Source organism: Glycine soja, chromosome 3, assembly GCF_004193775.1.
Source record: "Glycine soja cultivar W05 chromosome 3, ASM419377v2, whole genome shotgun sequence".
NCBI classification, from domain to species: domain Eukaryota; kingdom Viridiplantae; phylum Streptophyta; class Magnoliopsida; order Fabales; family Fabaceae; genus Glycine; species Glycine soja.
Genome location: NC_041004.1, coordinates 23,409,728 through 23,435,792, shown reverse-complemented (window position 1 = coordinate 23,435,792; position 26,065 = coordinate 23,409,728). Strand labels below are relative to the sequence as shown.

The 26,065-nt window shown below is 36.4% G+C and overlaps 1 protein-coding gene across 10 annotated transcripts; it reads right to left on the bottom strand.

Annotated features, from left to right (window-relative positions):
• Positions 1-2,504: 2,504 nt before the first annotated feature.
• Positions 2,505-25,310, bottom strand: LOC114406311 (chromatin modification-related protein EAF1 B-like). 10 transcript variants are annotated; one of them, XM_028368987.1, is made up of 23 exons: positions 24,975-25,310; positions 22,609-22,798; positions 22,444-22,498; positions 22,264-22,361; positions 20,761-22,132; positions 20,536-20,655; positions 20,105-20,368; positions 12,748-12,939; positions 12,347-12,427; positions 12,097-12,169; positions 11,502-12,004; positions 11,321-11,374; positions 10,524-10,575; positions 10,206-10,402; positions 10,051-10,104; positions 9,847-9,927; positions 9,339-9,476; positions 9,107-9,226; positions 7,837-7,937; positions 7,436-7,654; positions 6,969-7,341; positions 4,871-6,606; positions 2,505-2,993 (listed from the first exon to the last, which is right to left on the bottom strand). In XM_028368987.1, the coding sequence occupies exons 2-22, from the start codon at positions 22,749-22,751 to the stop codon at positions 4,951-4,953; spliced, it is 5,946 nt and encodes a 1,981-aa protein (XP_028224788.1). In that variant the 5' UTR covers positions 22,752-22,798; positions 24,975-25,310; the 3' UTR covers positions 2,505-2,993; positions 4,871-4,950. The 10 variants fall into 10 exon arrangements, with proteins under 10 accessions (XP_028224788.1, XP_028224786.1, XP_028224791.1 ...); XM_028368985.1 differs by having other exon boundaries at positions 2,505-2,942; XM_028368990.1 differs by having other exon boundaries at positions 2,505-2,942; positions 6,969-7,332.
• Between the last annotated feature and the right edge of the window lie 755 nt (positions 25,311-26,065).

The window sequence follows — 26,065 nt, the reverse complement described above, 5'->3', positions numbered from 1 at the left end:
AACCTCATTGGACTTCAAACCTAGCAGACTACTAGATAAGTAACACCACTGGTTTCCACTTTTCTAGCCACTTGTTGGCCTTTACAACAAGAATTTTGTGTTTGGTTGCACATAGATGGATTCTCCTAACAAGAGAGATTTTCACTTAGGAAATTACAAGATCCCGCTTCTATCTATGAAAAGATCACAACACAAGATCTAATGAGAAGTGGGTCACTCTCACTTAAGAGGTGTTGAAGCGACAATGACACATTCTCACACAGAGATGCAACTCAAGTTTTCTCTCATTAGGATAACTTCAACAATCTTCATGATGCTCCTTCCTTTTAAACCTTTCACAGTAGTTGTAGAGGCAAATAACATAAGAAGGGGGTTGAATTGTGTTTTAAGAAATTTTAAACCTTTTTTAAAACAAAACAAGAGTTATTTTCTAATACGAATTTTGCTAAAAATAGATAATAGAATACGTGAAAAGCTTGATCATATGATGATGAAAAGATTTTCACAACAGACCAAAAAAAATATAAGATCTAAAAACAAATCTATATCATTTGTCAGTTAAAACGAAGGAAAGCAGTAAAGAAAAAACACACATGATTTATACTAATTCGTCTTTGCCACTGAGGCTACATTTAGTTCTTAGCAACCCACCAAGTTTCACAAACTTAAAAAGGTTATAGTATTCTTTGTCCTACCAGGTTACTAATAGTTCTAAACAAATCAACAAGATTTATTGTTTAAGATTGTTCAATAATTTAAAAAATTATCATCTTATAGATGGATATCACACTCAACTCCTTAGTATATTATCTTAGGATATACAAAGTGTTTTGAGAGATTTCTGATCTATACAAGAATTAACATAAAACTTTACAGAAGAATGAATGAATGAAACTTTTGTGTGTTGTTGTTCAAAGCTTCTTCTATTTATAGCCTTCATCTTCAAATGTCAGTTGTCTCAATGGATTGATTCTTCACTTAAGTTCTTTGTCTGATGAATTATGATCGTTGAGGCATTTAATGCTTGCATTAAATGTGCATCCCTTCTTTATGCAAAAAGTCCAAGTCCATATTGGTGGGTTAGCATGATAAGCACTTCAGCAGAAAAGTCACATGAAATTAGAGCAAGTCTACACATCAGAATGTGCCTTTTGATGAAGATCAACACTTTCAAATCTTGGATTTCATTTATTTTTCATAGGATTTCAACAGATCCTAGGAGAATGTTTCTGCAAAATAAAATCTTAGACGTAGAGTATTAAATGAAGATCTTAGATGCAACACTTAAATGACATGGTAGATCGTGTCTATTCAAGATATCATTTGAAACTTCAGACGCAGAAATAGATCATGATTTGATAACAGATCAGACATAACTATTATCATTTGTATTTATTTGCATCTAATTAAAATAATTAGGAGTCATGATTTGTCTTTAAGACATAAATATCTTTTGACTTAACAATAGTCATTTGAGTGGAGCCCACACTACTGGCATACTTCTTGAAGAAGTTTGAAAATGATGATAGTTATCTAGACTTGACAATTATGCAAATTGTTCCAATGTACACATCTTGAGGAACTTTTATGATGAGCCTTTTGAAGATTCATCAGAATGGTGATTTTGATGTTTGTTAAGGAAGGGTCTGTTATGAGAGATTTTTCTAATGAAGCAAAATTGATATGACTTTCTAAGGAATCACAACTTTATCAAACTTAATACATCTTCAAAGATCAAACTTAAAACATATCCTTTGAGATACTAGTGTATAAGCAAGTTTTGAAGATTGAAGAACAACTTCTTGACAAACTAATGCCCTAGGCTAACTATTAAGCTTGACAATATCTTTACACTTTATCCTTCATATTCATATTCTTTGTTGTGCAAAGTTTGTATACTTCAGCTTAAACTTGTTTATCCTCAATTAGTGTAAAAAAAAACATGTAAAAAAAACATGTAAAAAAAAACTTGTAAACAATTAGTGTTTGTGAAATCTTATAAACACCATGTTGATAGGCATTTATTTCTTGTACTCTCACTATTGCATCTTACACCCCCATTGCATTTGGAAATGTAAATTTGCAGAATGCAATGTAAATTGCAAGATGCAATGGTGAGAGTACAGGGTTCAAATAGCCCCCTGTTAAACATAAAAAAACTACAAAAATCTGCCAGAACAGTGACACTAACCAAAATAGGCCATAACATTCTATTGGTTTTCCAAGTAGCATCTTACAGAGTACAGAGCCACATGTTCTCGTTTCCATAATAGATATGTAGTGGTGGATTCAAAAACATCCTTTAATAAGAACAAAAAAAATTTACAATATTTTTATAGTAGAAAAATATTACAAATATTTACAAAATGGCAATAAAATCCAAAATGAAAACTCATTCTTTTGTTGGATTATTAAGGATAAGCTCTTGGGACATTTTGCGTTTCTTAGACTTAAAATGGTTACAATATGAAAAAGGTTTCGTAAGTGCAGATGCTACACCAAGATAATAAAGACATCATTGACTAGTTGGAACACCAGGAAATATGTATTCACAAAAACTTCAATAGGCTTGTGCCCATAAAAATGATTTCTATCCCGATTATCTAAAGTAATAATACATTCACTAATCTAGTAAAACAAAAAGGAACTGTTCCTCTACACATGAGAAGGTAAAGGAAGACAAAAGGAAAAGGAGGGAGAAAGTACAAAGGAAATAAGAGACGACCCTGTACAAAAATACCTCTATACTCGTCTCTTTTCAGAAAGGCAAAATGGTTGTGTGTGGTAGGGGGGGGGGGACCTTCTAAGAACCGTGGTAATATACAAGATTTGCAAAAGATAAGCAATGATGCCTGCCAATATAACTTCGGTTAGTACTTCAACAGGACTTGTCCAGAAACAACGAATATCTGTTTCCATATTCCAGTCCCCGTGAGCTTCATCTGCACAAAATCCCATGACAAATTGAGGCCTTTCTTTTTTCTTTTTTTTTCCTACCACAACAATTAACAAGTACAACCAGTAAAAGAACAAGCCAAAAGCCAGATACACATGCACAGGACATATTAATGAACCACGTAGAACTCATCAAATGTTAGGTTACCAATCATAGATGAGAGTGTAAGGTGGGAAATGGGACTGTGGTTCCAAGGATAGGGGTCCAAACCTAGTGAATAGCTGCAGTAGCTATAGTCAATAAACAGTGGGATCCAGGGGAAAGTTTTTCAACCAAGGGGATCCAAGGATAAGTGACTAATCCACACTATCACCTTGAAGACAAGGTGAAACTTTAGGAGGCTACTATTGTTATATCTGTCAGAGCTAGGTGTCTCTTTAGTGAGAAAGTTGGTGGCCGAGATAATTTCAAGAAATAAGGCATCTAGCCTATAAATATGAAGGGGGGGGGGGGGGGGTGGTTAAGAAATAAGGGAAATTTATCTTGTAATTTGAGAGAAAATTGGGGCCTTTGGGCATCGGAGGTGCAGACCCTCGCACATCTGCTTTCGTGTGTTCTGTTTTGTAATTTGGGGAAGTTCTTTCCGGTATTCTCTAATAAAATTTTAGGTTCAGCAATGAGTCCACAACCCAAAACTGCAAAAGCAAATAATTAAGCCCAAACAGTGGAGGAAAAAGACATGCTATAGGAATAGAAGAGTTTGAGCAGTAAGTAGTGTTCAGCAAAGAAAAATTACTTGTAGATCAATCAAGACATCATCATACAATAGAATACGGTGATGAGCCACATAAAGATTCTAAAAATATTCATATTCTAGCAGAATTTTTTAGTGATTTAAAAGCAACTAGGATTTTTAAAGCCCAAGAACTCTTTAAAGGACATTTTCCCTCTATTTGACTTAGAAGTAAGGAAAGAAATAAGAGAAGGAAATGAAGAATAAGAGAGACTAGAAAAGGTGGGTTGTTACTTGAATGGATAGAATAGGCTGAAAAAACTGTTTTATTGTTTTCTTATCATAATATTATTTGTGATAAATAAATTATTAAATTATTTAAGAAACTAAAACCAAGAAAAATGAAAAAAATAAAAAATCTCCCCCCTATTCCACACCAATTTATGTGGGGATTTTGTTGCGTAGGTCCCACAAAAAAACCTTACTATTTAGTTTGGTATTTTAAACCTATCTCTCTTCTCTCCATTTCCTTCCTTTATATCACTCAAAACAAATTATAGGGTTTAGGATTATAAATTAATGCTTTTATGCAGGAAAGATCTTTAAATTAACGACAAATGTAGGGAAAGATCCTCCATTAAAAAAGTCAATTGATCATCAAACAACTCAAAGATGCATGCAGACTGGATCCTGGAGCCAAAATCCTATATGCACGGATCTTGTAGGGCATATCATAAAAGAGTTTCAAGGTCTTCAATTATCAAAATAATCATTTTATATCAAGTAAATTATTTCTAGAGCATTACAAAACTTGGAGACAAGTTTATTTCAGGTGAAGGGATACATAAATAGGATGAGTGTGAATATCATAATTATATATATTTTTCATTGCTTTTAAGTCACTTTATGGTGAACATGGTAGAGTCAGTTTAGTGGGTTCTATTAAGGTCACTTTAAGGTGTTGACATTTAATTACAGATATGAACATTGAGGAACAAAGTCAATCAATTACTGATATGCTTATTAAAAAAAATCAATTACTTGTATGATCATTGAGGAAAAAAGCTTTCATCTAATGTCAACACCAGTTCAGAGAACCATATATGATGAATGTGTGTTTCATATGCCTGTGGTGAAAAAATCACATGACCCTACCCCATCACTAAGAGTCAAAAACACAAATGTAATCCGACGCTATATTTGCACATATACAACCCAAAACAGGAAAAAAATAGAAATACCTGTACACTGCTGTTAAAGGTATAGAAACTCCAATCCTGACAGAACAAGCGCACTTGGCTGCTCCATCAGTTAGAATGCATCATTCCACAATAGAATTAGGTGACTGGATAAACAAACTGCTCTGCCCTGATTGTAGATGTTGCATATGTTGCTGAGGTTGATGTTGTAAAGCAAGATCTTTAGGAGAATGTTGTTCTTGCTCCTGTTGCTGCTGCTGCTCAGCTGGATACGGCTGCTGAGATAGGATGGGTTGTGATGACTGTTGGAGAGATTGTGACTGTGTATCAGAATTATGTGCCTGAGAAATCAAGCTAACTGACCTTGGCCCCAACCCTTGACTAATTGTTGGTTGCTCATTTCCCGTGGAATTTTCAACAGGTGCACTCCCCAAGGAGCTCTCTTGAGTTTGATTGTTCATAGCGGAATCAAATGGTGGTTCTGATGCTTTCCACTGAGAAGATACAGCAGTAGTAACACCTGGTACCACACTAGCAGAATCCATACAACCCTCTGTCATTGCACTAACCTGCGAAGCACTGTTTGCAGGCAGTTGATCAGATTGACTTTGATCAGACAGAGACTTGCTAGATGACATAGAATGCTCGTAATGGTTTTGAGGCAACATTCTCTTAACATTTGTTTGAGTTTGATTAATTTTCTTAGATTGAACCTGTGGCTGAAGCTGATGGTGGTTAGAAGCAATAACAGCTGGCTGCGGAGGTGACAACAACTGACCCGATGAAACTGGTGAAACCTGTCCTTGAGTACTAGTATCAGAAGGAATATGAAGTTGCTTTGATGAAGTGGTTGGTGACCCAGAATGTAACTTCTGTTGCAACTGTGAATGGTTTGAAGAAAAAGCATGACCCAAAGGCTTTGATGGTTGATTTGGATTTAAACCAGATCCAGGATATAAATTTTGACCTTGCATCATGTGCAAGATTTGGTCCCCTTTTTCACCAGTTTGGCTTCCCGCAGGCAGAGAGAGTCCACTTAGATGAGAAGTATCCACAGAGAGGTTCTGATGGACCATCATATTTCCTCTTGCCATTCCCTTCAGAAGTTTTGCCTGCTGTTGAGACTGTACATTATGCCGTTGATTAGGATGTTGCCTACCGGGCTGTTGATACTGCTGCTGCGGCCGCTGTGGCGGATGGCGTGGGTGTTGCTTTGCTGCTTGATTAGTCAACCCACTGGCAGTGGAATTCCTGCTGAACCCAGGTTGTGCATGGTGAAGTTTCTGCTGTTGGAGCTGGGATGACAATGGAGTTAAAGGGGATGATGGCGTTATAGGTGAAAGAGGCACTTGCTGAGGAGAATTTTGTGGTTGAACCTGAGAACTGTTCTGCAGTGGTGATGATGAGATGGGAAGTTGAGACTTAGCCTGGACATGTGGCATTAATGCATTTGATGCAGCAAGCTGCTGCTGGTGCTGCAGATATCGTTGCTGCAGTTGTCTTTCCTTTGCCAACCGAACAGCATAGGCTTGTTGCTGTGAATTAGTGGCATGACTAGGACCTTGAAGATGAGGACTGCTGAGATGGGACTGCTGCTGGGGGAGTTGGTGTGGCTGTTGGGCATGTCCTGGGTAAGGCTGAACAGGTGGTGTTGTCTGATTGCTAAAGGCAGAACTCGGCCCACACAGAGCAGGAATACCTTGACTGTTCCCTTGGGTGACCTGCATCTGAAGTTCTGGAACCATCATTTGTCTCTGATGTTCTGGGTTATGGCCAGGCTAATGGCAATGGGGGAAAATATCATCAGTAGAAATAAAATAAGATCACTGCAAATGTTAAAAAATAAACCAATCTCCTAACAAAGCCTAAGTGAGACCATTGCAGTTATGAAAACAAGGATGCTGAGTTGGTTGGGAAATAAGCTTCATAGCCACAAGGTGAAATACAGCCTTAGCACATCTTTGATTTTGGCATTTTGCTAAGTTCTTACCAAAAAATGGTTTTTGGGTTAAATTTTCTTTCCTGCACTCTGATTATTAGCTTTTGTGAATACATAATAAGCTTGTAAAAACATGCACTGAATAATACTATCCACAGAATCAATTGAATCCTAAAAAGATGGAATAAGAATACTTCTCACCCTCATCATATGTAGATTCTCATGAGGTCTTAACATTGAGTTGCCTTGTACAGTACCAACTCCAGAGTGCATATTTACAGGGCTTGACATACCAACCATACTAGAGGAAAGCATACTTCCAGAATTACGCATTGATGGTGATGCCATTCCTTGAAACCCAGGCCTCATTGCCATGTTTTTATTAATTCCACCCATTAAGCCCATACCATTTCCACCAGGAAGCATGCGAACACCATGATCACTTCCAGAAAGAGTCCCTGTAACTGGCATACTCTGCTGAATGTTTCTTCCAGATAGCATTTGATTGTATTGTATTCTCTGTTGCTCATCCACTGATGAAGGTGAATTTCTGGGAATCCCATATCTACCACCCCTGAACAAAAGCATCAATTGATTGTATAAAAACAAATGATGTTAATGCACAAAATCTAATCACAGCAAGAATCCTCAGCCATAAAACTGCACACCTGACAGATGCAGCAACTGGACCAGGTGATGATGACAAGTTATGGCCAAGAACCATACCAGAAGAAGACCCTGGTAGTGAAGAATTCACCCCGGATGTAGGAAGCATTGATGGTACAAAACCTTGATTTGGTAATGTCATACCACCAGGATGAGAACTTTGATACCCAAGGGCTGGGACATCTGGGTTTATTTCTTCCGCTTCACAGAGATCAAGTGGCCTTCATCCAGGATTCAAACATAAATTAAATACTTGTGCTAAACAAACTAATCAGGTGTACCAAAATTCTAAAATTACAAGGAAAACCCAACTACAGTTAGATGAGCATAGTAGATAATGCAACAGAACCCAAAGTTATAAAATTTCCATATTACCCAGAAAATAAGTAAAATAAAAACATACGTCAAAATACTTCCATTCAGGTTGTTGGGGCTGGTTAGGGAAAGAGCAATCGCGTGTGAATTATGGACAGGTGCTAATTGTTTTGAATCCAGGTTATCAACCTGCATTAAACAAGACTTTCTGTTAAGAATCATGTCACAAACTAATGACGATGGGAAAATTTGAATTTCACATAGTTAAAATTCTGCTCCATGCAGATAATATCCTTCAGAAGTAATCGCTAATCAGACCAATAAGAAGTAATTAGACTGTCCCAAATCAGAAGGCCACGGGAAATCAAAGAAATTGCTCCAAAAAACAGGCACATATAAAGTTTTGCTGTCTAAACATGTTAGAATATCTACCTAATAAATCCAGCCAATAATAGTGTTAAGAAAAGTGTGTTTTGCTAACTGTTCTCATATACAAACTAAGTTAAATGAAGCGGACAATGAAGTGTATATTTCATTTTTTCAATCATAACATCATTAAAAAAGTTGACAATTAATATTATTAATGTTACAAAAAACAATACACATATTATCAACAAAATATTATTTATGGTGAATTAGTTACAATAAACTATAAATTGATATAAGTTTTATTTTCATCTATACTAATAATAAAGGGAATACCCACATTTGGTTTACACAATTTATTAGACAATTTATCCTCTCTAAACCATCGATTACTCTCTTTTTAACTACATTGACCACCCCACTACTCTCATCAATGTCAGTTTCTTTTCTTTCAATAGATATATAATATAATATATTTTTACATTGTTAACCTCCTTCCTTTCTCTCTCTCCCCCTCTTTTATTTTATTTTCATTTACAGAAATAGAGACATGGATTTCCCCTAGTATTCATATAGACCCAAGAGTATTTAATCAGATTTTTGCAGATCATGAATTGAATTATATAGTTAATCCTAAGATTGATGTCCAATAATTAAAACAATATTATATATATGAGAGGAGGGATCAACTTACACCAAGAGTAACTCTTAGAGTTGATCCTCATCCACACCATTCATTTCTTTGGAATCTAACGGATGAGACTAATGACTTATTACAACCATTATATTTCAAGAAAATAAATGGTGAGGATAAAGAGTTACTCTTGGTGTAAGTTGATCCCTCCTCTCTCTCTCTCTCTCTCTCTCTCTCTATATATATATATATATATATATATATATAAAATATAATACAAATGTAACAAAGTCAAATGCCAATTTTAATGTCACTGCATCATAGGATCTATCCTGATATAAATGGTTTGGATTCAAACCTGATTCTTAGGGTAATGCTGCTTCTGCCCAATCTTTATAATTTTCTCAAAATGAGACTTCAGTGTATCCTCCTCCATTGGCCCCTGCAAACGTTGAAACAATTGCCTGGCACTACCCTGCTAAAGATACGAAAGATTTACCCAATTAAAGCTGCAAAATGTATGTCAAACATGGTTTCACCAATGCATCCAAATATACTAAAAATGAAAAACGAAAAAAAAAATTACATGCCTTAGGAATTCCAGGTAATGTAGAAGGATAAGACTGTGAAGACCCTGAATCTTCAGCACTATCTGCACCATCCCCGGTAGTTCTATCCATTAAAGTCTTATGACGCTCCTTGCATTCTTTTGGTTTCCGAAAGACGCACTGGAAATGTTGTAAAATGTCATTATCGGCAAAAATCTGATTAAATACCAATTAAACTACCAAATTACAAATTAAATAAAATTTGAGCATTTAAAGCTTCATAATGAACACCGCATCAGAGATTCAAAATATATGACAAATGTAAGCAGCAACCCTAAGTACTCCCAATTATTGAAATTTTGTTTATAGAAGTTACAAGGATACCCATCCTGCGAAGCAGGAGGTGCAATTGGTAGGTGTCAATAATAATATCTTTTTTAAGAAGATTGATTTTCAGTAATGATCTAATGAAATGTCACAAGGATAAAAGAAACAGGTCCAGCAACTACGACACTTTCTTCTAAAACCATCCATATTTGCACATCAGTACCTTGATTTGGAGAGCACTATTGATAGCATCACTTACGAGCTCCCAGTTTGGACCCATATCATGCACCAGCACCACAAGAGCCTGCAACAGGCAGGAGAATAATGGTAAGCCCTTTACACAATTGATAGATTTTAAAGTGTAAAATATTTATTCAATTCAATAATAACAGAGAAAAAATGATAAAGCAAATGAATTCCAAACAACCTGATCTTCAAAAAGGGACCAAGGACTTCCAGAAATAGGCTGTGCAGCAGAAATCTAATAGGAAAAAATAATAAATATATAAATAAGAGAATTAGCAAAATAAAAGAAAGAAAATTTGCTAGCACATGAGCATCTAACTTCACATTAAAATTTACCTTCAGAGCTTTAGTTTTCCGGGCCCGGTCTCGCCCACTAATGATCTTAATAAATTTATTAGGATTTGACATGTTACTCATTTGTGACGCAGCAGGGGAAGGAATAGAATTAGTCATAGGAACAATGTTGTCGAAAGGATTATCAAGTGACTGCCTTATTATCTTTGGCTTCTTAGCATTAGGTTGCCCACACAAACCTTCAAAAAACACAACAATTTAACTAAAAAATCATGAAGAAAATAAAATAATATACTAATTGTAAGTAAAAGAAGTTTCTAGATCTATTATAAAATTACAAGTGGTTTTACCACTACTTACTTCCATTAGATTCAAAGTGATGACTATCCACTCTCTTCTTGGACTGATCCTTCTGCATTGAGAAAACACAACAGAATAACTAACTAGAAAATAATATTCATAAACAGTGTACGCAGTAAATTTAAAAATATCTATATGAAGTTAGGGGTTGGGGTAGCAATCCTAGTTTCAAATTGTTATAACAACTTTCAGATGTTCCAAAGAAGAAAAAATAAAGACACAGACACAGACACAACCTTCTGACATACCAAAAAGTGATAAGAAAAGTCAGTGTCTACCATGTTAAGTAGGGACCAGATTTACCTAAAACTAGAGTAGCACCTATGCAACAAGCACAGGTGAAAAACTGCAAATTTGTAAAACTTTGAAACACAATGCCACAATGTTTAGCTTCCTTATCTTTCCAAAACTTTGAAACACATTTGAAGAAACATCCCAACATTAGCAGAAGCCCATCCTCATCAAAAACTCCAAACAAATTGCTCTTTATGAAATTAGTTTCAAGATAATGCAAAAACTACATGGGAACATGTTCTTTAGTGCTGCAACACATTATCTGTTCCACAGAAACATGTAGTAGTTGCAATGACAAGTAATAACAGGATCAGAATCCCATTATTCTTAATTAAAAGCATACCTACCCAAATTACCTGCTGCCAAACTCTAGTATCTAAAAGAAAAAACTAAAGTATTTACTAGCATCTTTAGGAGACCTAATTTGCAAAGATCCTACCCCACCCCCCCTCCCTTTTTTTACCCGCCACAGCTGAAAGAGGAAGGCTCTGAAACAAGGTTACCTGTTCATTTAGAACAACAGAATCCAACTGCCATCCCTGATCATATGTAGCACCCTGCAGAATAAAAGTGAATACAGCTGAAATATAGATTCTGAGGTAAATAAAAAAAACTTCCACGTGTTCAAAAATAAGCATGGCTTAAGTTATATAAATAAAAATTCATTATTAACAGAGTATTTGCCTTCTTCTTCTTCTTTGGTTTAACAAATGTTTCAACACAGTCATAAGATAACTGTTTTTCATAATCTGCAACTGACTCCACTTCAGTACTTTTCTGAATCAGGGGACCAACATGTAAAGTACTCTGGTCATCATGAAAGGAATTGGTATCGCCACTTGAAGCATCCGCCTTATTAGCTTGAGCCTGTACTGTCCCCATGTTGACGGTGAAAGGACTTACAACTCTATGCCTAGTAGCAGTACGCATGCGCTTTGTTGGTATTGACCCAACATTTACACTAGCAGGTCTTTTTCCAAACAGCATGGATGGTTGATTTCCAGTTGCATAGTGTACATAAGGCAAATCAGCACCAGCATCACCACACCTAGGAGTGTAAGCCTTCAAATTTTTATGTTTCTTCTGCGCAGATTTTGATGATTTGTTGCCCTCATAGACACTGGGCATGTAATAAGTGTCGGTTTCTCCTTCTTCCTCATCATATGCATTCTCTTGAGACCCAAACTCTGTTTCAATCAATGAAAGAAAATAATGACAGGTTCCAGAGTAACCAACTATAGACTAAAAAATCCAAACAATGCAAGTGTCTCAATAGTACCTGCTGCAGTATCATACACAGACATTTCAATTTCCTCATGAATGCTACTCCCAGTTTTCTGAAAAAAATTATTCTATTGTTTCAATAAGTTAACATAAAAATAATATGTTTACATGAATATTTGAACTAATAAGATAAAAACATTATTCCTGACACAGCTTACCATCCAGGAGGGACTAAAACATAGTAACCAAGCATTTTTTTTTTCCTGATAAACAAAGTAGCTGAGTATCTTTGATCATATATTTACCTCGAACTGTAGGAAATGAGATTCGATAGCTTTTCTATATGTTTCCATTGCAGTAGGAGGAACTTCATAGAAAAGATTTTCCTATAAATTTAAATGACATGAGACATAGTTATTTGCTTACAACAAGAAACAACAATAAAGCCTTATCCCACTAAGTGAGATTTTCTTGCATTGATAATAACAAAATAATAACAAAAGTACTCCACAAAAATATTTATTAAATCATAAATTAGATTAAAAAGTCACATTCAATGGAGTTCAAAATGAATATTTCATTTAGCAATAACATGTTGAGGGCAATTGAACATGTGACAAAATCACATACATAGGACAGACACGGTTACATAGCTTACATTAAAATAAATATTTTAACCAGAATTATAAGGTAACTTGTCACATACTTCATTAAGATGCTCATCCCATGACATATCTACAGTGCTTGAGTCAAATATCTTTTCAGGTGTTGTTGGTGCTTCTGCTTGAGAGGAAATTCCCTGAGATCTATTAGCATCTAAAAACCTCAAAGCATATGCATGCACTTTAAGTGCAGCATGTTTTGCAGGATTTTGTCCCTCCAAAAATTTGCTTGTCTCCTGACCAAAACAACCAACATTTAAGCATCAATAACAAATAACTGAAAATGAATAAATCTGGATATAGCAACAAGTTAAGAAAGAAAAAAAATTAAGCATCCCAAATCCCTCAGATAAAAAAAAATGCTACAGTTCCAATTTTGAACCTCTGATGCATCTAACCAATTAGTGAGTAAAAGACTGGCAGCCATCCCACAAATGAGTATATATCAACATCAACATACAACAACAAACAATGGCCAAACAAAAGAAAGAAGTGATAATTAAAAACAACATATTTTGTCTAGATAATTAGTATTTTTTAAACTATAATTTCTAACAAGGCTTAAAATCCAGAAGTCGTCTCCAAATGTAAACAAGAGAATAAAATGCATTGTGAATTTACTATTTTTGACTTAGGATTTACATAAATAATATGCTACCTAATTTCATCAAGCATAATAAAGTGTAACCACTAACCATTTATTAGAGTATAATATGTTAAATGTTAGCTATTGTTGCAAATCAGTCAGTTTGTTAGAACTGTTAACAGATAGTTTGTTAGAAGTTGTTAAAAACTTTTGTACAGCTGTACCAATAAGGTCAGCCTCTATATATGCTCTCATTGTAATCAGTTCTCACTAGAGTAATAATAATACAAAGCTCCTTTTCTCTCACTCAGTTTATCTTAAATGGTATCCAGAGCCAAATTAATTTATTTCCAAAGTCAATTTGTGAAAGAAATCGACATAAAGCCATAACTCAAATAACTACACAACCTAAATGTATTTGAACAAACAATCCAGTCACTATATTCCAGATTCTGCAAAGCATAACACTCAACCAGCTCTAAGGATGTTGTGGATCCACTCTAGTATGATTTCATTTTGAAGTTGTTAAATTATGTGTGTACATGCTTGCTTCTATTGTTATGTTTAGCTTGTTTCAGAAGGCAGCATTACAATGTCCCATCAAGCTGTCTTATCATTAAGCCTTGTATTGTGTATATATGTATGTGTGTTAAAGTCAATAAAATTAAGCTAAGTGAGTCTACTTTTCAACTCACTAAAATATCAAAGCTTCAAGTTGGCATCAGAGCGGGTTCCTCCGTCTGCCGCCGCCATCCGGCACCGTCCTCCGCCGTCATTTTCTCCGGCGAGACCAGGGTTAGGATCGCCGGAAAAGCGCGACCAAAACCTTGCAAAACGCACCGACATCGAAGCTTCCACGCGCCGTTACAGCTTCGTGTGTTGTCCAGTGCATGTAGTTCATGAGCCGCCGTGCCGTCATCGGAATCTTGTCCGAGTTGCTCCGGCAGCTTCGTTGGCGCCTCCTGGGTGTGTTCCAAGTGGTGGTTTTCCGTTTCGGCAAGCTTGTGTGGTAGCTTGTGCTTAGTTCTACCCTTTTTCCGTTAGGGTTTCTGTCATTGATCAAAAATGACTTCTGCTGGACCTACCTTCTCTTTTTCTGGAACTCCGACTATCACGACTGCGAAACTAAACTGGAAGAACTATTTGTCCTGGTCTGATTCAGTTGAGCTGTGGTTCCTTGGCCAAGGATACTACGATCACTTGAAAAAAGGTATTGATACTGTTCCAAGTGACAGAAAATCTGAGTGGGAGAAGCTGGATTATCAGCTATGTGCTGTCTTGTGGCAATCAGTCGAGGCAGATGTTTTGGAGATCCTTAGATCGTTCAAAACATGTTGTTCTTTTTGGAAGAAGGCTCGAGAAATCTTTGCCAATGATATTCAGAGTTTGTTTAATGCAACTATGAAGGTCACAGCCCTCAAACAAACCAGCCACGACATGATTGCACACATAAGTAAAGCTCGGGCTGCAGTGGAAGAGTTGAAGAGGTTCCTTGTGGCTGATTCGCTGGAGGAAGTGAATAAAAAGCCGGATAAGTTCTATATGGTTCTTATCTTGAGGAGTTTTCATTCAGATTTTGATCATGTGCGTGATCAAGTTCTTGCTGGAGATCAAGTACCATCGACGGATTCTCTCATCACTAGGCTGCTTCGGGTTCCCCATGCGTTGAAAGAAGAAAACTCAGCTGACACGGTGGAAACATCAGCCATGATTGCAACCCGTGGGAGAAGGGGAGGTCGTAACAGTAAAGGAGGTCGCAGTGAAAGAGGTGGACGTCCTCAATGCTCTTATTGCAAGAGGATGGGCCACACTCAAGAGAATTGCTATTCTCTACATGGCTTTCCTGACAAAGTAGCCAAAGTAGCTCAGACAGAAAAATCAGAGTCCAAGTTCTCTGATGAAGAGTACCAAGAGTATTTGAAGCTGAAATCTGAGAAATCCAGCAGTCGAGCCTCATCTTCCTCTGTACCATGTTATTCGACGGCATGTATTTCTCAATCTATTGACGGTCCCAGTCCTTGGATTCTTGATTCAGGTGCCTCTGATCATATTTCTGGTAATAAGTCTTCTTTTACATCCATTTCTTTTTCAAAAATTCCTCACCTTGTTAATGTAGCTAGTGGTTCCAAAGTTGCAGCTCAAGGAAGTGGTCAAGTCTCTTTATCATCCTCATTAAAGTTGGACTCTGTTTTGTTTATTCCTCAGTGTCCCTATAATCTAATTTCATTGAGTCAGTTAACTCGTTCTTTAAATTGCTCAGTAACCTTTACAGTTAATTCTTTTGTTATTTAGGAACATGGCACGGGTCGACTGATTGGAGAAGGACGTGAATCACGCACGAGGACTTTACTACTTGAAATCCAATGTTTCTGTTTCCTGTTCTGCAACTTCAAATCCCAAACTTTTGCATGATCGTCTAGGTCACCCAAGTTTACCAAAGCTGAAAATGATGGTCCCTAGTCTGAAGAATCTTCGAGTCCTAGAGTGTGAATCTTGCCAACTAGGAAAACATGTTAGGTCGTCATTCCCACAAACTGTTCAAAGATGTAATTCAGCTTTCTCTACCATTCATTCTGATATTTGGGGACCAAGCCGTGTTACATCTTTTGGTTTTCGATATTTTGTAACCTTATTGATGAATTCTCTAGATGTACTTGGGTTTATTTATTGAAAGACAGATCAGAACTTTTGCCTATCTTTGTGTCCTTCCTAAATGAGATTGAAAACCAATTTGGAAAAACAATTAAGATTTTCAGAAGCGCAGAAGCGATAATGCCAAAGAGTATTTCTCTCATGATTTTACTTCCCTTTTATCTTCAAAAGGCATTCTACATCAATCTACTTGTCCCCATACACCACAACAAAATGGTATAGCAGAAAGAAAAAATCGTCATCTTCTTGACACTGCACGCTCCCTAATGTTAGCATCTCATGTTCCTACACACCATTGGGGGGATGCGGTGCTTACTGCTTGTTTCTTAATTAATAGAATGCCTTCATCTTTCCTTGAAAATCAAATCCCTCACTCAATTATTTTTCCTCATGATCCTTTATTCCATGTTCCACCTAAAGTGTTTGGTTGTACTTATTTTGTCCATGGTCTTTCTCCTGGTTTAGACAAACTTTCTGCCCGGGCAATCAAGTGTCTTTGTAGGTTATTCTCGTCTTCAAAAGGGTTACAAATGTTACTCTCCATCAACCAGACGATACTATATGTCTGCAGATGTAACCTTCTTTGAAGATACACCCTTTTTCTCACCATCTATAGACCATTCTTCTTCCATCCAGAATGTACTTCCTATTTCCTCTCCTTGTCCCCTAGGTATCTCAAACCAAAATGACAGTGAAGTCTCACTTTCTCCACCACATCCGACTGAAGTTGCTTCTCCACCTCTTCTTACAGATGAACACAGGACACAAACAGTTGGTTCTACAGTACCTGAAGCTTCTCCTTATGATTCTCATTCTTCTCCAATCAATCCTCAAGCCATGGATCCTGCTACCTCACCTTCGTCTGATTCAGACTGGCCCATTGCCATCCGAAAAGGTACTCGATCCACTCGTAATCCTCATCCTATCTATAACTTTTTGAGTTATCATCGTTTGTCTCCTTCATATTCTTCCTTTGTTTTCTCTCTATCTTCGCATTTTGTTCCTTCTCATACTCATGAGGCACTTAGTCATCCTGGATGGCGACAGGCTATGATTGATGAAATGCAGGCTCTTGAGCATAATGGTACTTGGGAACTTGTTTCTCTTCCCCCTGGCAAGAAGACTGTGGGTTGTAGGTGGGTCTACGCAGTTAAAGTTGGGCCTAATGGTGAGATTGATTGGCTTAAGGCTAGATTAGTAGCTAAAGGCTACACTCAGATATATGGCCTTGACTATTGTGACACTTTCTCTCTGGTAGCTAAGATCACTACTGTTCGTTTGTTTCTTGCTATGGCTGCCATGCGTCATTGGCCTCTTCATCAGCTTGATATTAAAAATGCCTTTCTTCATGGTGACCTTGAGGAGGATATTTATATGGAGCAACCTCCTGGGTTTGTTGCTCAAGGGGAGTATGGTCTTGTGTGTAAGCTGCGTCGATCTCTCTATGGTTTGAAGCAATCTCCTCAGGCTTGGTTTGGTAAATTTAGTCATATTGTTCAACTTTTTGGGTTGAAACGGAGTGAAGCTGATCATTCTGTTTTTTATTGTCAATCATCCCCTGAAAAATGTGTTTATTTGATAGTATATGTTGATGATATAGTGATTACAGGGAATGATGCTACTAAGATTGTCCAGCTAAAGGAGCATTTATTCAGTCATTTTCAGACCAAAGACTTGGGATATTTGAAGTACTTTCTTGGTATTGAGGTGGCTCAGTCAGAAGATGGTGTTGTGATCTCACAGAGGAAGTATGCCCTTGACATTTTGGAGGAGACAGGCATGCAAAATTGCAGACCTGTTGATAGCCCTATGGATCCAAATTTGAAGCTCATGGCAGATCAGAGTGATATTTATCCTGACCCTAAGAGATATAGGAGACTTGTGGGAAAACTTATTTATCTCACCATTACAAGACCTGATATCTCCTTTGCTGTTGGTGTAGTTAGTCAGTTTATGCAGAGTCCTCATGTCGATCATTGGAATGCCGTTATGCATATTCTTAGATATGTAAAGAGAGCTCCTGGTCAAGGATTACTATATGAAGACAAGGGTAATACGCAAGTATCTGGATATTGTGATGCAGATTGGGATGGTTGTCCTATTGATAGGAAATCTACCTCAGGTTACTGTGTTTTCATTGGAGGAAATCTTATCTCTTGGAAAAGCAAGAAACAGACTGTTGTTGCTCGATCCAGCGCAGAGGCTGAGTACCGATCTATGGCTTTGGTCACATGTGAACTTATATGGATTAAGCAACTTCTTCAAGAATTGAAGTTTTGTGAAGTTGCACGAATAAAGTTATTTTGTGACAATCAGGTAGCCCTCCACATTGCGTCCAATCCAGTCTTTCATGAGAGGACCAAGCACATAGAGATTGATTGTCACTTCATTTGAGAAAAATCATTGTCCAAGGAGATTACCACTGAGTTCATCAATTCTAATGATCAACCAGCAGACATTTTGACTAAGTCCTTAAGGGGAACTAGGATTCAGTTTATATGTTCCAAGCTTGGTGCATATGATTTATATGCTCCAGCTTGAGAGGGAGTGTTAAATTATGTGTGTACATGCTTGCTTCTATTGTTATGTTTAGCTTGTTTCAGAAGGCAGCATTACAATGTCCCATCAAGTTGTCTTATCATTAAGCCTTGTATTGTGTATATATGTATGTGTGTTAAAGTCAATAAAATTAAGCTAAGTGAGTCTACTTTTCAACTCACTAAAATATCAAAGCTTCAAGTGAAGTAAACCATATTTTACAGTTCATAAATTTAATAAACCAAACCCCATTGCTCTTAATTTATTTTGGTTTAAAAATTATCAATAGTGTATCAGATAATACTAATGTATTATTGCTCCTTAATACATTCAAAAGCTGTTATCCAGTAGTAATAATAAAGTAAAATAACAGCACTAAAACAAATACTAGTACGTAGTCTTCTCACAAACTCCAAGGGCAACCAACAACAATATTTTAATAAGTAATGAAATCAAAAGGCAAAAGGAAAAAGACTTTGCAAATAAACAAGTCAAAAACAACATTATAAGTAGGGGTGGAAATGAGCCGAGCCAAGCCAAGCCAAGCTTTACTAGGCTTGAGCTCGGCCTGAGTTGAATACGTAAGGCTTGAGCTTGACTCATTACCTGTCATTGGCTTTTTTTTAAGGCTCAGCTCGGCTTATATAAAAGTCTGGCTTGGCCCACGAGCCTATTTAAAAGTCTGCTTAAAGACGTCTTTGATTAATTAATTATTTTAAAACCTAGTGAAATACTAACTAAAAAAAGAAACTTATAAAATTTCGTATAAGTAATGTACAAATCCAAAAAATAATTGATAAACAAAATCATATTGAAGTCAAGTCATTAAAGCACAAAGTATATCAAAAGAAAATAAAAATAGCATAATATTAAAAAATGTATGGATTAGAGATGATTTGCAGAAAATGAATTTTATTCTACGTGAACAGTGTGCATGAACAGTAATAAAAACTGAAATTCTAAAATCCTAAAATTATTCTCCTCTCCGAAAAAAAACTCCCTAAACTAAAAACTTGGTGCTGTTATATAGGTCTTCAGCCCCAAAGCTTACAAATCTATCTTAAGTCCAAGCCCATAAACGAAATAAAATAAAATCTGGACAAGATAAGATGGGATGAAATAAAATCTGGACGAAATAAAATCTAGATAGAATAAAATTTGAATAAAATAAAATCTAGATAGAATAAAATCTGGATAAGATAAAATTTGATAAAATAAAGTTATTATTATTATTATTATTATTATTATTATTATTAGTTAGACAAGCCGGCTTGTCAAGCTTAACAAACTTTTTTTATGGTTTGAGCTTGGCCTTTTTATCTAAAAAGGCTTTTTAAAAAGCTTGAGCTTGACCTTTATAGTAAACAAGCCAAGCCGAACCGAGCCTTACATAGGCCGAGTTGAAGGCCCTCGACAAGCTGCTCAGCTCATTTCCACCCCTAATTATAAGTCCCATGAGCAAGCCTAGTCCCATAAAAATCTGACAAAATATATGCATGCACTCATTGAACCAATTAGAATAAGAAAATTCATATGACTACAAAAATCTAGCAATGCAACGACCAAATTCAAACAGCAATGTTTCTTTTGTGTATAGAGTGAAAAGGACAGAGGATAATCAGCACCATATTGCTATTTCTTCTTTGATCCCTCAAAGCTTCATTTGCATCAACTTTCCCAGATTCAACACAACCAACAATGCAGTTAATACCAAGATCATTGTCTAGAAGAAGCTCAGCCGAATGCCAAAACTGCATGACAGCCTTCGCTATTCTGTGAGACAAAATTTTTGTCCCTAGTTGTTTGTTTAGTTTTTCAAATCTTGACTGACAAGTAAAAGCTGTTTGATGACCCAATTGTGCAGCAGCAGCTATCTTCCAAAGACGCTCCTACAAATGCATTTTTTTTTGAGAAAAAAAAAACATTTCAAGAATAATCACATACATAAATTTAACAATTTAACAATGATTATTATTTCGCCAGTTTCTAAATGGAAAAGATTGCCACAGAAAGTATGAGAGAGCAAAACATCACTAGTAAGTATAAAAAATAAAACCTGAGCAAAATCATTTGCCAGCCATGCCATTTCCTCTAGAAGAAAACCCCATTGTGACTTTCTGCAGTTCTGTGTGGATAAGGAGCGAAGAGATAATTCTGCAATTCTCTTCCGCTTGGCCTGTTTAGTGCATCATATCAGACCTTTCAATTTATTGTGCAAACAACCAAATTTAACCAAAAAGTATACACAGAAATCAGTGGAAATGGAACCAGAAATAGAAACCTCTATAATTTTAGCCTCTTCCAAAATTGAATCTTCACGAGCCTTGTCTGCTAACTTCATATTGTGTGTAGGACATGGTTGATCATCAGTGGCAGCGCTTGTAACCTTTTCAGCTGGAGCAGTCTGAGGAGGTTCTGAAAGTGACACATCCACAGGAACCTCATGTCTTTCACAGCTGGTTTCCTTGACAGAATTGGACTGATCCACATAAACAGTATCTTTATCAGTTTTTGAAATGTTACTGTCATTATGATGTACTCCTTTGATATTTGACATGCAAGAACTGTTAATATGGACATCTTCCTCAGCTTTGGTGATATTACCACAACCAGAATGGTTTTGATAACCAGCATCATTCACATTGCTAACAGTAGCACCATTTACATTTTTTGTCTTATGCCTACCTTTCACAACTTCACAATCAGCAGAGTTCAGTTTATTCTTTAATGCAAATGTTTGTTCCATGGTATTTCCATTAGCATCAACGTTCTTTGTATTGGTACACATATCACTATCATTATTTACATCTCTAACTAAACTAGTCTGTGTGCACGAGGACTCTAAATCGAAATTATTCTTGCCTAATGTAGCATTGCTATTTTGGCCTTCATTTAGTGCACTTTTCCTGTCTACTTCTACATTGCCAAACCCATTTGGCTGACAATAAGGTCCATTTTCAGGTTTTGTAGTAGGTACATGAGGTGGAGGTTCATGATTGACAACAGCTACTGGATCCCTTAATTCAACTATGTTAACTTCTCCAAAAGCCATGAGAACAGGATTTTGAACAGTATTATCTTCAGAAGGCAGAGTTCCATGATTTTCTTTTAAGCTTCTATTCACCGTAATATCCAATTTGTCTTCGGGAACACTAGCATTGCCACTAGTGGATTGATGATCTCGGATCCCAACCAATTCATTATTCAGAGTATTATTAGTAATCAAATTTTTGGTACCAACATCACCATTCAAACTGGAAAGCTTTGGCTTAGACAAAGTTGTCAAATTAAGGTTCTTTTGGCTATTCGTTTCAGACATTAACCCCTTCACTTCCCTTGAAGCCCCCCGAGGACCGTGACCTGATCTAGATCTGTTCCTTCGAGCATATGGCCGGAAAATGGCAGAATCTTCAGTTTCCTTAGCATTAAGATTTCCATCAATTTGGGAAGACTGTTCTGACAGAGCAATATTATTCCTTCTGTTTGAATGCAGGCACCTCCTTTCAGTTTCAGGCAACTCATTCTCACCATCAAAAAGTAGGAGATTATCAGCAGTATTAGGTTCACTAGCCAAAGGAGCCCCAGGTCTAGCACTACTGTCAACAGAGTCACCATGAGGGGAGGGAGTCAATGCAAAACTACCTTTTGCTTCACTGAGATCACAATAGGAAAGAAGTGACAGGAGAAAGAAGCAACGAAGCATTAAGAAAACTAACACACAAAAGATATTAATAGAAAAGTAACACACATACATGCATGGGAAAACTAGATAAGAATAGTCAACCTGGACACAAACTGCTCATGAGGCTGATCAGTGAGTGAAGTAGACTGAACACTAACTGAAGCAGCATTCCCGGACTTAAAGTCCAGAGGATTCCCACCCTGCACTTACAAAGTACAGGTGACCATCATTTACATCAAAGTATTGTGAGATAAGAAATGCAAAAGATCAAAACTTTCATACTTTTTCAAGAAATTCAAGCTCTCTTCTTCTTTCTTCACGAACATCATACTCCTCTCTGATATCGACATGCAATAGTTATTCTCTATGAATAAGAATGGAATGGATCGGCAGTAAAAAAACGTAATCAAACACAAAATGCAACTACATGAAGGGTTTTCCCATCACCTGAGCTCTGCTTGAGCCTTCTCAATTGCTGCTCTGCACGGAGAGATCTTCAAACCTATGCCAACTCCGCCGTCAACAACTCCACCCATAGAATCAACTTCAGCATTTACAAGGAGAGCAGATCCTGATTTATATCCATTCATTCCCAACCTCTAATATCTTAAAGCTTCACTTCCCATCGTTAAAGAGTCTGCCAAATTTGTGAAGTGAAGAGGGTATAGGCATAAATCTAATGGTAAAGCAATTTGTACAACACAAAAAAAATAAAAAAATTAAGATATTAGGACATACAAAATAGTATCTCTAAGAATTTGGTTTTTATCCAACAATATCATACCCATGTGGCCAACCACACCTAGTGGGATAAGGCTATTGTTGTATTGAGACACGGAACTTTCCATCAATCAAACATTAGAATGTTATTATGTTAACGCTATGCTATGTTAGGATTAGTGGTAATGAGTTATGACTTTTTAATTCCTACATTATCCTTATTTTAAATATATTATCCCTAAGAGGTTGTTGATTAGGTTATAGTTTTCATAGATAAAATGTTCATTTTATAATTCAAAAGTTTTGTTCCGTCAAGTGCACCCAAATTTGGAGGAAGATTATTGGGGTTAAACAATGAAATGGAATGGATCATGCTCCATGTTCTTCCATTATGTTCCATTCCTATTTTTACAAACCAAACAGTGGAACAACTTCCCTTTCCACTCCATGCCTCTCCACTCCACCCTCTACCACCTATCCAAACATAGCCTATATGACATCTGACAGCAAAACACAAGGTAGTTAATGCACATCTCCCCATGATCTTTGGAGGATCAGTTATAAAGGACCAAAATCCTTGATGTCTTCTCCTAATCTGTTATCAAGGGGTAGAGGTTGAGTTTGTTTAAACTTAAAAAAGAAACTTTAAAATAAGTATTTTTCATATAAGTGCTTTTATAAGAAACAGATAAGATTTGCTTCTTAAAATAAGCAGAAAACTTTTTTTTAAAGCAGAAGCAATTTAGACAAACACGCTAAAAAAATAGAAAACTGCTCGTTATAATATAATAAGTGCTTTTTTTAACAAATAAGTTTAAACAAACCAGCCCAGAATCCCCCTAAATCCCATAATGATACTATCTTACTTGTTAACCAAGCATCTCATTCTTGCCACTATAATGGGGACTAAGCCCTCTGGTAATGGATCTAATGTAATACACAAGCCTCCTAGAACACATACTAACTTGAGTGCTGCAGTATCTTTACAAGTACACCTACTACCACCCACAACCACAATACTTGGAGCCTCTAGCAACCATCACCAGTCTCGAAGGAAAATAATTAAGCAAGAAAGGCATTCCACAAAAAGTTTGAAATGTGTGACCAGCTTTCCAGCAAGGCTTAATTCACTATCTAACAGGATCGTGCCTATCAGAAAGTGGACTGAACTCTATCCAAAGCATGAAAACCTATTAAGTTAGGATGTCAGAAGACCACATACCAAACAATGGTTGCTAGTTGCGAGGTTCTTTATTGGCTATAGGTAAAAAGGGGAAGGATGTAGATTGTAGAATGTACAAATGTGGAAGACATAGGTTTTGGCGATTTGCAATTATTATGTATCTGGAAAGCAGAAAATTGTGTCATGTTCATATTTTGAATTTTGAAATCAGTGGTAATACAACTCTGCAGCTGAATGAAATCAAAGATAAAGATGATCACAGATAAGGAGAGTATATAATTTATTTAAAGGTAAGTGCAGCATAAACACAGTCCTATAGGCTACAGCAACATCCAAAATATCATCCAAGATGAAGGGGTGAAGGCGCCTCAGTTTAAAATGTTCAAACGGGAAAGCAAATGCAAACCCAGACAAAAGTTGCAGACTCACCAAAGATGCCAACTAATGACAACAAGCAAAATAATGCGGTAGTTTACAACTAAGTATTAGTAGTCACTAATAAATTCACATATTGAGAAACTTGTGCGTGCATGAATGTTGCCACTTGCCACCAATGATTTTCTTCCTTTCAAATTTCAAACTGGCATCACCAACCAAACATATAAGCTTCAATTTACAAACCAGCCACTCCAAAGATACGCATTTCATTTAATTTCCCAAAGGGGAACAAATTCCGCTGCATTTAATACCACATTAATGCCAAATACCCATAAACAGACAAACCCGAACGCACTTCTAACACAATGCATGGCACAGTCGCAACGAGACAACAATCAACCACAATTCGCCCAACAAAATTAAGCCCTAACAGCACCCATTTCCATGAATTCCCCCAATTTGCATGATCCTAGGGTTTCCACGGGAACATACGAAAATGCCAAAACCACAACAATTGATGCAAGAAAAGCACCTGAATCCACAAAAGGGTAGCGTAATTGGAAGCCAGGGCACAACCTGAGAGCCCCAAGAGGCCGTTTCAGCGCGAAGTTTCTCTCTCCTAGGGTTTTGGAAAAGGGGGCACCACTTCGATCACGAGTTGGCCATGGAAACCAGCATGTAGCAGCAAATTTCAGCCGTGGAAACAATTTCAGAGAATCAAACGTCGCCAATTTGGGCAATCGTGATGGTAATTTTGTTCCTCTCTAATTCGTTTCGTTCGCCATATTCTGCACGTTTGCTGTTTTTCTTGCGCGTGTGGGTGGAGAGGGACTATTCGTGTTGTTGTGTGCTAGGCACGGAGACACGACGTATAAGGGGCTTTCACAACTAACATTTTGTTTAGAGGTAAATATTTGTTTAGTTCTTATAATTTAATGTTTTTTTTAATTAATTCTTATAATTTGTGTTTACTTTTTTATTCTTTTGATTTTAATATTTTAGATAACATTTTTATTACACTAAAAGGATAAAAAAATAAAACAAACATAATTTATAAAAACTAAAAATAAAAAATTAATTTTGTAAGGATGAAAATTAATAAAGCACAAAATTACAAGGATTGAAAGATATTTAAGCCTTTTCTATTTCTAATTTGGGATTTTTTTTTATTGATGTATTGATTCTGATAAAAAAAATTATGATTTATTGATTATTAGTTAAAATATATTTTTTTTCCTTCTTAATATCTAAAGTTTGCTTTTCAAGTTCTTGCAAAAAAAAAATGTATTTGTTTCTCATCCTTGCTAAAGAACAACAATAAAAATACTTCATTTTCTACTTATTTACTCAACCTGAACTATGTGTAGTTCTCCTTTACAAACGAGTAAAGGGTTCCACTAATCAAACTTGATTACAACAAGTATTCTTTCTTGTTCCTTTTGGTTTACAAGTATTCTCAAGGTCCTAATATAATCCTTAGACTCTCAATTATTGTTTTGCCACTAAGTCACTCTTGACTTTCACAAACAGAAGTTTGATACAAAATCAGATATTCTTTACAACACTTAACGAGTGGATTTACAATGAAGTTATAATCTCTTACTATTACTTTGTGTACTACAA